Raw genomic sequence first — 13,286 nt, forward strand, 5'->3', positions numbered from 1 at the left:
GAATCAGTTGTGGCTCAGGTCCAGGATTAACCTCATTGTCACCTGCCAGCAGTACTATGATGGCTAAATGGAGCAACTTCATTGAGATACTTGCAGGTTCTTGCTTTGCTGGCTGATAGAAGGCATCTTTGCGTGTCCATTTTTCGGCGATATTGAGTGCAGAAGGTGTTGGCTTGTTGTGCATGGAGGTACACGGTCTGAGTTTGTGGCTGTAAACCGTTCCTGCATTGACAAGAAAAACAAGCAAGCGGTTAAGATGACCCCAAAAATCCATCTTTTGCCAGATGTTTTTGTTTTTTTTGGATTTTTGATGGATTTTGTTGGATTATGAGAAGCATAGACGGCACCTGTCAGACTGTTTGCTTCCTTGGCGGCCATCTTGACTTTGCTGATTAGATATCAGGCTATCATGTTGTTTAGTAGGATATTAGTGATTAATTTGGGAGAGCGAGTTCACCATGTGACCAACTACATCAGCAAACTCAGATGTCTGGTCCAGGATTGGATCAGGATTGGACTCATGTCGTCCTCCACACATTGGCTGTCATCTCCTACACAGGCCGCTCCCAGGAGGAGGAGGCAGACATCGAAGGGGGGGGGGTGACACTGTGAGTGTGCAGTTATTTTTAACCCCCCCCCCCCCCCGCAGCACTAAGCTAATCCTCTGCTGCTCAGGATGATCCAGATGGACGAAGGACACTAAGGAACGTTGAGCTTTGCTCTTGTGGAAGCTTGATTCTTATTTTATTGCCATGATGGAGCCTGAACTACGCAAACTAACCTGGAGGATGTTTATTGAGGGTGGGGTTCAGTGAGGGAGGGTTCAGTGAGGGTGGGGTCTGGTCAGGGCGGCGCTCTGCGGTTGCAGAGCTCGTCCAGCCTCCTCTGCTCTCAGCCATGACTCTGGAGTGGCTGCAGACCAGCTGTTGTGCCAGCTCCCCCAGCTGGCATCAGGGTGGTACCCCAGAGAACTTAAGAGATGGCGGCGGTGGCGGCGGTGGCGGCGGTGGTGGCGGTGGCGGCGGCGTCGTCAGCTGTGGAGCCGGCAGCCGAGCTGGTGGTGGCGAGGGGGCCCGGATCCAGCTGAGGGGGCTGGACACAGAGCATCTGAAAGGCAGTCTGGTGGTCCTCTACACTCCTGCTGGGAACTCCTGTCTTCTGAAACTGGTGGGAAATGGATGGAGGGATGGATGGAGGGACAGATGGAGGGATGGATTGTGCTGCTTCTCAGCACATTTTATAATTGTTAAGAAATGGGCAAAACAAACACAATTCTATTTTCTCTGTGTGGTTTGTGAGTGTTCTAGAGAGTTCTTATGTTGTCTGGTTGGACAGACAGTCAGTGATGGGACACCAAACGGATGATTTTGTGAGACAGCTGTGGTTGAAAGGTGCTGAACTTCAGAAGTTCACCACGCAGTTTGAGATGTTCCGGTTATTGTGGAGTTGATCCTAAACTAAGTGCAGATTGCTGAATCAGCACAATATGTCAAAATATTGCAGTAGATCTGCAGTAGTTCTGCAGTAGATGTGTACAATATCAGGTGATGGCAAGCAGACAAAGTGCCTCGTTGAGACGGGTGCTGGGGAGTAACAGTGCTCCTTCCCTTGACGCCGCGGTGCTTCTGGCCTTTGGCGGCTTCAGGAGGAAGTTATTTGGGCTGTGAAAGGTAATACCTTCACCCCACAACTTTTGATGAAATAATTAAAGTCTTTCACATTTAAAGTTATGTCATTCTGTATCTGCGGAGTATAAAAGCACAGAGCTTGTAAAAGTCTTTTGAGTTCAGCCAGTTTTCAGTCAGTGATTTGTACATTGTACACTTTATATGATCAGGATATAGATGAACTGTGGTGTAGCAGACAATCTGTACAGTCGATGAACTGGTGTAGCAGACAGTCTGTACAGTCGATGTACTGGTGTAGCAGACAGTTTGTACAGTTGATTTGGTGTAGCAGACAATCTGTACAGTTGATGTACTGGTGTAGCAGACAATATGTACAGTTGAATTGGTGTAGCAGACAATCTGTAAAGCAAATTTCTATCAACTGAATGTTCATGCGACAGCAGTTTCATGTCAAAATAAACCACAAAAACATTAACATCATGTACTAAAGTCTTTGTGTTTATATATACTATTATATACTATTACCACAGTACTGCAAAACTGGCCCAGTTTTTCCCACTTTTTTCAGTTTTGGCCAACATCTTCCTCCCTTTTCTTTCAGTCCACTAACTGTTTGTCAGGACTGTAGTAACAAACCCTGTAGGAAGCAGTTTGGACCTTTTCCTCTGTATGTTGCCGACTCTTTCAAGGGTGAGAGTGAGAGGGTGACATGGTGAGTCCAACGCTGAGCTCAGTGAGTGCAGTTTATCCTACTCTTGCCCACAGTCAGCTGGCATCGGCTGAAGGTGGATGAAGTTGTAGCAGGTGGATGAAGGAGTAAAGGGTGGATGACGGTGTAGAAGGTGGATGAAGGTCGATGTTAACCTGGATCCTGACAGTTTTCAGGGTCGTTGGTGTTCTCAGCTTCTCATCATAACAACTCAACCCGTCGTCGTCTAAATGAGTTTGTGAACTTTGACCTGCAGCTCGGCCACATTGTGACACGTTGTGAGAATCATGGAGGTTTGATCGTACTCCTGCAGCTGTGTGTGTGTATGCGTGTGTGCGTGTGTGTGTGCGCGTGTGTGCGTGCGCGTGTGTGCGCGTGTGTGCGTGCGCGCTTCATTGTGAAAGATGACCCTGTGTTGTTTGCTTGCAGAGCTCGGGGATGGAAGAGCTGGTCTGGGAGCAGTACAGCGTCACACTGCAGCGGGTGAGTTAATACTGCCCAGTGGACACAACACTGATCAATACATCACTGACCAACACAACAATGATCAATACATCCATCCATCTTCTCCCTCTTTAGGGATAGGTGTGGGTGTCAGTCTGAGCACCGTCACCCAGATCACATAGCACCCATTAAGAACCTTCCTGCAGGTGGTGAGCCCACGGGAAAGTGGCACCTGGCTTGGGACATGAACACTCTACCTTGAGATTGAGAGTCTCGTGCTCTACCAACTGAGCTAGTCGGAGGCTGATCAATACATCACTGATCAATACATCACTGATCAATACATCACTGATCAATACAACACTGATCAATACAACAATGAGCAATACAACAATGAACTTGCTCACTAATAAATTAACTCCGGCACAAAGCCGGCCACTTCCTGGTTTACTAACCCTCCTTCCTCTACTCTGATTGGCTGTGGAACAAAATCCCGTCCTCTGATTGGCTGTAGCACACAGAGGGCATGGCTGACTATTGACTACTGGCTATTCATCCAATCATGACAACATTATTACCAGCCCGCGCTCACATTAGGAAAATTTTATATTTTTATATTTAGATTAAAACTGAAAACATAAAGTCATCAAAACAGAGACATGACTCGAGTCTCCATCTCTGAGTCATGGTGACAATGTGGTGACGGTGTAGTGCAGGTGACGATGTAGTGCAGGTGGCGGTGTAGTGCAGGTGACAGTGTAGTGAGTGTGATGATGTGATGGTGGTGGTGCAGTGATGGTGTAGTGCAGGTGATGTGGTAGTGCAGGTTTTGTTGTAGTGATGGTGCAGTGGTGGTGACAGTGTAGTTATGGTGATGGTGCTGTGATGGCGTAGTAATGGTGACGGGGTAGTGACAGTGCAGTGATGGTGCAATGATGGTGATGGTGAATTGACGTGACGGTGTAGTGTCAGTGTAGTGATGGTTTCGGTGAAGTGATGGTGAACTGACATGAAGGTGTAATGATGGTCACGGTGTGATGGTGAATTGTCGTGACGGTGAATGTGTAGTGATGGTGAATTGACGTGGCAGTGTAGTGATGGTGAACTGATGCAACGTGTAGTGGCAGTGTAGTGATGGTGTCGGTGCATTGATGGTGAACTGACGTGACGGTGTAATGATGGTGACGGTGCAGTGATGGTGACGGTGTAGTGATGGTGAATTGACATGACTTTGTAGTGATGGTGTAGTGATAGTGACAGTGTAGTGATGGTGTCGGTGTAGTGATGATGAACTGATGTGACGGTGTAGTGAGAGTGACGATGCAGTGATGGTGTAGTGATGGTAAATTGATGTGACAGTGTAGTGATAGTGTAGTGATGGTGTAGTGACGGTGGCTGTGTAGTAAACGTGTGGCAGCAACATGTTGCAGCAGCACAAACGCTGAATCCTCCATTGTTTCAGGAAAGTTGTTTATTTTCTGTTGCGACGCTGTTGTGGAACCAAAGAGCTGAAATGAAGCAAACTTCTCGTTTTTTCTTCTATCAGATGTGATCATCGGTTTAGTCCATGTCAGCGCTGGTCCTAGGTGTAGTCCAGGGTCCTGATTAGAGCTAGTCCTCAATTTAGTCTAGGGTCCAGGTCAGAGCTGGTCATTGGTGTAGTTCAGGGTCCAGATCCCCTCACTGACCTGTTCAGTGCTGGTTCTTCCTGCAGGACTCCAAGATGGGCTTTGGCATCGCGGTGTCAGGCGGACGCGACAACCCCAACGTGGAGAGCGGCGAGACATCCATCATTGTGTCAGACGTTCTGGCGGGTGGCCCGGCGGACGGGATACTGTTGTAAGTCTCCTGAGAGGTCCAGATCCTCAACAGGACTAAGTTCCTCGGGGTTCCTCAGCGTTCCTCTGGGTTCCTTCGGGCTCCCCAAGTTTCCTCGGGCTCCCCAGGTTTCCTCGGGGTTCCTCGGGGTTCCTCAGGGTTCCTCAGGGTGCATGGTGAGGCGCTGATGCTTCTTCTGGGTCTCCTCTACTCCTCCAATCAAAATAAGAGCAGAAGACCCTTTGCTTTGACTTCACAGCCACTTCAGCCTAGATTAGATAAACCATTGAAGAAATCCAGAGATACAAGTAGAAGAAATACAAGTGAATCTATGTGGAACCGGACCATGTCTGTTGGATTGAGTGATCCCTCTGGATTACCGGTTATCATATTACCATATTCCACCTCCAGAACCTGCAGAACTCAAGGTTCCATGAGGTTGTGATGCTCTTAGCTCCGTTTTAATTTCTGTTTCCTGTTTCCTGTCCAGTGAGAACGACAGAGTCGTCCAGGTCAACGCCATCGCCATGGACAACGTGCCTCACTCCTTCGCTGTGCAGTCACTGCGCAAGTGTGGACGAGTGGCCAAAATAGTATGTGACACACACACACACACACACACACACACACACACACACACACACACACACACACACACACACACACACACACACAGACAGCAGATGTGCTCCCACGTGTAAGTGTGCTGGGGAGAATCAGGTGGAGATGATCAGATGACCAGGTGGAGATGACCAGGTGGAGATGACCAGGTGGAGATGATCAAGTGGAGATAACCAAGATTACCAGGTGGAGATAATCAGGATGGCCAGATGGGGATGACCAGGTAGAGATGATCGAGTGGAGATGATCAGGATGACCAGGTGGGGATGACCAGGTGGAGATGATCAGGTGGAGATGATCAGGATGACCAGGTGGAGATGAGAAACTGTGTTTCTCCTGGAACCTTCCTCAGCTGCCTCTGACTGTAAACATTTAAAGTAAAGCAGTACTGTGGAGGTTAGCATTGTGTGCTAACGCTACATTCAGACTTTCCACCATGGAGAGGTACCGGGACCACGTCACAGTTAAAACAGTAGTGCTGAGAGTTCTACGCAGTTCTGTTCTCTGGAGTTGACGTGATTCTTCCTGTCCAGTTGGAACTGGAGCAGACATGTTGTGGTCCTGACGCTACCACAGTTCTGCTTTAATCCTTGTTCCCGTCATTCACTTGCTATTGGCGATGCTGTCATCACTGTCGCTTCTTCACTTCATGTTTTCTATCTTCATTATTTGTTTTCATCCCCAGACGGTGAAGCGGCCTCGTAAGGTGTCGGCGCTCTCCCAGAAGCCGCCGCCATCTCCCAGCAGAACCAGCCACGACTTCAGCCCGACCACCCACTACTACGACGCCGACACCGACACCGACTGGTACCGCGATGAGAGCAGGGACCCACCCTCCGACAACAAGGCGTACTTGGACCCGGACTACAGAGGAGGGCAGGACCACAACCAGAGAGGGAGGAGTCGTGGGCGGAGCCAGGACAGATCCTCGCCCAGTCCCGACAGAGCGAGGCGGGAGGGGCGAGGTGGACGAGAGCGGGACTCCAGCGGTCCCCGTCAAAGGTTCCACAGCCGAGGACGCAGTCCTGGGGACGACCACATGGAGGCGCAGTACGAGCGAGGAGATGGTGGAGGAGGAAGAGCCGGGAGGTATCGATCAAGAGGCCAGCTCAATGAACCAGAACCAGAACCGGAGCCTCTGGAGAAACCTGTCAACGTTCTCCTGGTGAAGAACAGACCCAGTGAGGGTAAGAAACAACTACTTACCTTGACTTTTCCTCATTTCCAACGTGTCCTCTGCGGTACAGCAGGGCTGTTGGTCGTTGTGAACATACTGAGAAGTGTCTTTTTTTGTTGCTATGTTGCTGTCCATCATTTTGTTGGATCATATTGTAATTCACCCATTGAGACACAATTTGACCAACAGCTGGTCTATTTACTCACCTTCTGGTTGTGGCAGCTGTTGGTTCTCCAGCAGGTCTTGGGGTTCCCATCCTAACTTCCACTCTAGTGTACCATCAAGGAGTAGATTGATTTTGCCCTTTTTATGGGTGAAAACCGGCCCCCTGCGTGCCTGGATCCTGGACTTTGTGTCGGACAAAAGTCCAGACCCAGCGTCAAGCTTGGCTTGCGCAGCCCCCAGTCTCAGAGATTAGTGGTAGAACGTCGAGCATACCAGTAGTTCCCGGGGAACTGCTTGGTTCGGCTGCGCTTGAGGCCCTCGCACAGGCGACTCGCACTAGGCGACAGTCCAGGGTCCATGTGGCGCATCAACCAGGTCCTTTAGGTAGTGACTGGGCGACTGGTTCACATCAATAGCTTTGGAAGAATACTTTAATGTCCCATTAGCGCCTCAACATTGGTGGTTGCCTTTCAAGTAGAGCACTACCAGCTCAGAGTTCTTCCCTTCTGGCTCTTCCTGCTCCCCAGGGGGTTCCCCAGATGCATTGCTGCAGTTCTGTCCCCACGGCAGACTCGGGGGTTTCAAATCTTTCCTTGTCGAGAAGACTGGCTGATATACGCAGCGACTCGCGAGGTTGTCGGTTGGGACACGCAGACTGTGCTCGGTAACAGGACCTCTCTCAGCTTGTGTGTCAGCCTGGACAGGCGCAGGAGGTCACAGGTCTGCTCAGTACCTGCTGCCTCGGACTCAGTAGAAGAAGAGAGATGATATCACCCAAGGGGTTCCTCTGGGTTCCCTTCCCTTTCGATAGGAGATCCTCCATGCGGATGCTTCTCTCAGGGCTGAGGAGCGACGTGGCAAGGACGGATGGTGCAAGGAACGTTGACACCTTGTCAACAAGGGCAGAACATCAATGTGTTGAACTTGATGGCTGTATGGTTGGTACTACGAGAAATCCTTCCACATCTACACCGGTGTGGTTTTTCACTTCAACCACCAGGGGGAACCAGGTCCATGAGCTGAATGAGGTTGGCCGCTCGGGTTCTGACTTGGCCAGCACTGTCTGGCCGGTCTGAGAGCCATACACATCCCAGGAGTGCAGAATATGCCTGCGGACCTTCTGTCCCACCAGTCACCATGGCCATGGGAAGGGAGGTGTAACCTGGCAGTATGAGACCAGGGTTGCCAGACTTTTGGCAGGACAGAAGTCGACCTCTCCGCATGGTCCCCAGTGGTTTTTCTTCATGGAATATGTCTGTCCTCTCAGTTCGGGAGGCACTGGCACAGAGCTGGCCCTAAACTCTACTGGATGTGTTTCCACAGTTCCTACTGATCTTCCCGACACTTCTGAGGGGGGTTCAAGTAAAGCACACATTGAGCCTGGTGGCCCTGGTTTGGCTGGCCAGGACATAGTTTCTGCTGCTAGGCAGGCTCTGCTGCAGCTCAACCAGGCGCCTAACCTCCAGGAGGGATCCTCTGCTCCAGTTCAGGGGAGGATTCTGCACCCCGATCCTGAGCACCTCCAGCTGTGGGTGTGTCTTCTTCTGGGCCAAGGACTAGTCCCTCAGATCGGGACATAGCATTTACAATCGCCAACGCCCGTGTACTGTCTATATGGAGGCTGTATGCAAACAGGTGGAAACTTGTCTTGAGTCTTGGATTAACAGTCTGAGTCTTGTTCCAGAGTACGGTCTAGGTCTGGATTAACAGTCTGGTTCTTGTTCCAGAGTACGGTCTGGGTCTGGATTAACAGTCTGGCTCTTGTTCCAGAGTACGGTCTGGGTCTGGATTAACAGTCTGGTTCTTGTTCCAGAGAACGGTCTGGGTCTGAATTAACAGTCTGGCTCTTGTTCCAGAGAACGGTCTGGGTCTGGATTAACAGTCTGTTTCTTGTTCCAGAGAACGGTCTGGGTCTGGATTAACAGTCTGTTTCTTGTTCCAGAGTATGGTCTAGGTCTGGATTAACAGTCTGGTTCTTGTTCCAGAGTACGGTCTGCGTCTGGGCAGTCAGATCTTCATCAAACAGATGACCAACTCCGGCCTCGCTGCCAAAGATGGAAACCTGCAGGAGGGAGACATCATCCTCAAGGTGTTCACTCTTGCACTGTCACTCTCTCACTCTCTCCCTGTCACGACATCACCCTGTCACTCTCATTCCATCACCCTTTTACTCTCACTGTCACTCTTGGGTGGAGTTGTCCTCCTGATGGGAGGGGTCTATTGAATCTGTAAACAGGGTGGATGGAGTGGTCTTTCTGAGGGGAGGGGCCAAATGAGTCTGTTAGCTGGGTGGGTGGAGTGGTCCTCCTGAGGGGAGGGGCCTAACGAGCCTGTGTGTGTGTGTGTGTGTGTGTGTGTGTGTGTGTGTGTGTGTGTGTGTGTGTGTGTGTGTGTGTGTGTGTGTGTGTGTGTGTGTGTGTGTGTGTGTGTGTGTGTGTGTGTGTGTGTGTGTGTGCGCGCGCGCACACGCAGATCAACGGGACGGTGACGGAGAACCTCTCCCTCCACGACGCGGGGAAGCTCATCGAGAAGTCGAGAGGGAAACTGCAGCTGGTGGTCCAGAGAGACCGGCGCCAGGTCCTCGTCCGCATCCCCCCTCTCGCAGACTCTGACTCGGACAATGAAGGTGAGTCACCGCGGGCTTGAACTGTAAGGTCAAAGGTCAACGAGAGAGTTTAATACCATGCAGTGTGTGTGAGTGTGCGCGCGCGTGTGCGCACGTGTGTGTGTGTCCGTGTGTGTGTGTCCGTGTGTGTTGTTCCTCTGTGATGAAACTTCATGTAGAGGGTTGATGAATGGAGCGTGTTTCCACTGTTATCTCCTCTGTTTGTCACCAGTTTAACATTTAACGTGGCCTTCACTCACTCACAATGAAATGTTATCAAAACGGTCAAATGTGTGTGTGTGTGTGTGCGTGCGTGCGTACGTGCTATATTTTCTTTGAACGAGACAAAACTGACACAAACAGTTCATTCCAGATGTTTACAAAGTTCAAATGTGTATATTTAGCGTGTTTATAAAGTAAGTTATAAAGTTGCTCTGTTGTATATGAATGAATGTACGGTGTCCTTGAGGGCCGGGAAAGGCTCCTTAAAATAAAATGTATTATTATTATTATTACTAAAAATGTAAACTGTTTGAAAGTCATGATGAACTGAAACCTGTGAATGAATGAATGAATGTAGAGAGTCATTACTCAGAGTCCATTGGCAGTGTTCCAACTTACTTGTCGTCATGACATTGAGCCAGAGTGTGAGGCAGACTGAGCAGAGTGTGAGGTCGAGTGTGCGGCAGAGTGTGAGTAGAGTGAGGCTGATTGTGCGGCAGAGTGTGAGTAGAGTGAGGCTGATTGTGAGGCAGAGTGTGAGTAGAGTGAGGCTGAGTGTGAGGCTTATTGTGAGTAGTGTGAGGTTGAGTGTGCCACAGAGTATGAGTAGAGTTAAACTGAGTGTGAGGCAGAGATTGAGTAGAGTGAGGCTGAGTGTGAGTGGAGTGTGAGCAGAGTGCGAGTTGAGTGAGGCAGAGTGAGTAGAGTGTGAGCAGAAAGTGAGGCAGAGTGAAGAAGAGTGTGAGGCAGAGTGTAAGTAGAGTGTGAGTAGAGTGAGTAGAGTGTGAGCAGAAAGTGAGGCAGAGTGTGAGTAGAGTGAGGCTGAGTGTGAAGAGTGTGAGGCTGACTGAGCAGAGTAAGAGGCAGAGTGTGAGGCAGAGTGAGCAGAGTGCTAGTTGAGTGAGGCAGAGTGTGAGGCAGATTGAGAGCAGAGTGTGTGAGGCAGAGTGAGTAGAGTGTGAGGCAGAGTGAAAAACTGAGTAGAGTGTGAGTAGAGTGAAGACGCGTGAGTGAAGAAATGTGAGTTGAGTGTGAGGCAGAGTGATGAAGAGTGTGAGGCAGAGTGTGAGTACAGTGCAGACGCGTGAGCAGAGTGAAGAAATGTGAGGCAGAGTGAAGAAGAGTGTGAGGCAGAGTGAAGAAGAGTGAGACTGATTGTGAGGCAGATTGAGTAGAGTGTGAGCAGAAAGTGAGGCAGACTGAGTAGAGAGTGTAAGCAGAGTGAAGAAGTGTGAGTAGAGTGAAGACGTGTGAGTAGAGTGAAGACGTGAGTAGAGTGAAGACGTGTGAGGCAGAGTGAGTAGAGTGTGAGGCCGACTGAGCAGAGGGTGAGCAGAGTAAGAGGCAGAGTGTGAGTAGAGTGTGAGGCAGAGTGCTAGTTGAGTGAGGCAGAGTGTGAGGCAGATTGAGAGCAGAGTGTGTGAGGCAGAGTGAGTATAGTGTGAGGCAGAGTGAAAAACTGAGTAGAGTGTGAGTAGATTGAAGACGCGTGAGTAGAGTGAAGAAATGTGAGTTGAGTGTGAGGCAGAGTGATGAAGAGTGTGAGGCAGAGTGATGAAGAGTGTGAGGTAGAGTGAGTAGAGTGCAGACGCGTGAGGAGAGTGAAGAAATGTGAGGCAGAGTGAAGAAGAGTGTGAGGCAGAGTGAAGAAGAGTGAGACTGATTGTGAGGCAGAGTAAGATGCAGAGTGAGAGTAGAGTGAGGCAGATTGAGTAGAGTGTGAGCAGAAAGTGAGGCAGACTGAGTAGAGTGTAAGCAGAGTGAAGAAGTGTGAGTAGAGTGAAGACGTGTGAGTAGAGTGAAGACGTGTGAGGCAGAGTGAGTAGAGTGTGAGGCAGAGTGAAGAAGAGTGTGAGGCAGAGTGATCAGAGCTGCAGATGGCGGTCGGGTGTCTGCAGATTTTCCGTTGACAGAAAAAGCTGATGTGATGAACTCGAAGCGTTAACGTGACCTTTGACCCCTGTAATGGCTGCTGCGTCTGTCTGTGCTTTCTCTTGCAGATAAAATGTCCTTCTTTTAAAAGAAGGATCTGGAGACTCAGACGCATGTTGCCTTTCTCTAAGCTGTGTGACAAACCTCACTAAGATGGAAACGCTTTCACGCCTCACACACTTCTCTAACGCGGTTTTGCTACACACTGATTTTCAACAATAAACAGATTTTAATCCATGTTCACTTTGGAGTGTGTGGTTCATGAGACGACGCTACATAAGAGTGAATGTTGTCCTCCACACTCAGCAGTCAGGGTGAAGGTTTGTCTGTGAGCTCCCAAGGTGGGTACCAACTTCCATCTTCACTCTAATAACATTCTAATCAATTAATCAATCAACCAATCAATTAATCCTGACGGAGTGATGATTCTAGATGTGTGTCTTGCTGCCACGTCTTTCCATGTCACACAAACGTTCAGCTGCCCTGAGCTTCCAACTCGTTGTTTGTGATCCGCCACAGCCCCAGAAGCTCCTCCGTTCAATCCACGGAACTCTTCCTGTATTTAAAGCTGGAATCAGTCAGTGTCTCCGCCAGAGAGACAGAAATCAATCTGCTAATCCTGGTTGGGATTGTGACTCTCCCAACATTCCGTCTTGATCAGGTGTTGTTTTCCTGGTGGGGCTTCCTGTCCATTCGCTGACATCATTGGAACCACAGGTTGTGATTTGGAAGGTCGATAACTTGGAAACATTTTCAAAAAGCAGTTACTGGCAAGGGAGAGTGCATATGAAGATGCCAAAGTCCGCCACCAGAGGGCGTCGCTGACTCTTTATCTGCTCTGCTTTAGGGTTCTTAACTTTAATTTGTAGTTTTTTTGAGGATATGCTAAAAGAAAAATGGCCACATAGTTTAAAGAACTAGGGCTTCACATTATAATCAATATGAACGGTTGAGTATTGTACGGCATCACTAATCAAAACGGAGGGGAAAAAACTGCCCAGAACTTCATGTCAAACTTTTCTTGGTTTCTTCAGCGAACTGCTGGAAACCTGCGCTGGCTTGTAGCGATATGATGATGTGATGATGCCTCCACCCTGCCTCTGATTGCTTTTACTAACATTCTAACTCTTATCCTAACATGAACTGACGTCACGACGGAAAATAACCAATGCATCCAAGAGGGAAGAGGGGGAGTCGAAAGGTCAGGTGGAGTAGAGAGGTCAGAGGGGGAGTCGAAAGGTCAGGTGGAGTAGAGAGGTCAGAGGGGGAGTCGAAAGGTGATATAGAAAGGTCAGAGGTTGAGTAGAAAGGTGGAGTAGAGAGGTCAGAGGTTGAGTAGAAAGGTGGAGTAGAGAGGTCAGAGGTTGAGTAGAGAGCTTGAGTAGAGAGGTCAGAGGTGAAGTAGAAAGGTGGAGTAGAGAGGTCAGAGGTGGAGGAGAGAGGGTGTAGTAACATTCACATCTTGTTTCATTATCTTCTTTGGAACCTCACGCCGTTGTAATGGCCGCCTTGCTGATGTCATCGTCTTGCTCCTTTCTGATGTCATCGTCTTGCTCCTGGCTGATGTCATCGTCTTGCTCCTTGGTGATGTCATTGTCTTGCTCCTGGCTGATGTCATCGTCTTGCTCCTGGCTGATGTCATCGTCTTGCTCCTGGCTGATGTCATCGTCTTGCTAATGGCTGATGTCTTTGTCTTGCTCCTGGCTGATGTCATCGTCTTGCTCCTGGCTGATGTCATCGTCTTGCTCCTGGCTGATGTCTTTGTCTTGCTCCTGGCTGATGTCATCGTTTTGCTCCTGGCTGATGTCATCGTTTTGCTCCTGGCTGATGTCTTTGTCTTGCTCCTGGCTGATGTCTTTGTCTTGCTCCTGGCTGATGTCTTTGTCTTGCTCCTGGCTGATGTCATCGTCTTGCTCCTGGCTGATGTCTTTGTCTTGCTCCTGGCTGATGTCATCGTCTTGCTCA

The 13,286-nt window shown here is 49.5% G+C and overlaps 1 protein-coding gene across 1 annotated transcript in view; it reads left to right on the forward strand.

The window, feature by feature from the left end:
• Nucleotides 1-897: 897 nt before the first annotated feature.
• The window catches only part of LOC308119393 (tight junction protein 2-like), a gene marked incomplete at its 5' end in the record, with an annotated part of 38,667 nt that continues 26,278 nt past the window's right edge, over nt 898-13,286 (forward strand). The window contains 7 exons of the mRNA XM_080479375.1: nt 898-1,167; nt 2,767-2,820; nt 4,496-4,620; nt 5,090-5,192; nt 5,906-6,407; nt 8,548-8,651; nt 9,035-9,188. Coding sequence (XP_080335501.1) covers nt 898-1,167; nt 2,767-2,820; nt 4,496-4,620; nt 5,090-5,192; nt 5,906-6,407; nt 8,548-8,651; nt 9,035-9,188 — 1,312 coding nt within the window. The remainder of the gene's footprint in view (nt 1,168-2,766; nt 2,821-4,495; nt 4,621-5,089; nt 5,193-5,905; nt 6,408-8,547; nt 8,652-9,034; nt 9,189-13,286) is intronic.

The sequence above is a fragment of the Lipophrys pholis genome, assembly GCF_963383615.2.
Source record: "Lipophrys pholis genome assembly, chromosome: 14".
Classification (NCBI taxonomy): Eukaryota; Metazoa; Chordata; class Actinopteri; order Blenniiformes; family Blenniidae; genus Lipophrys; species Lipophrys pholis.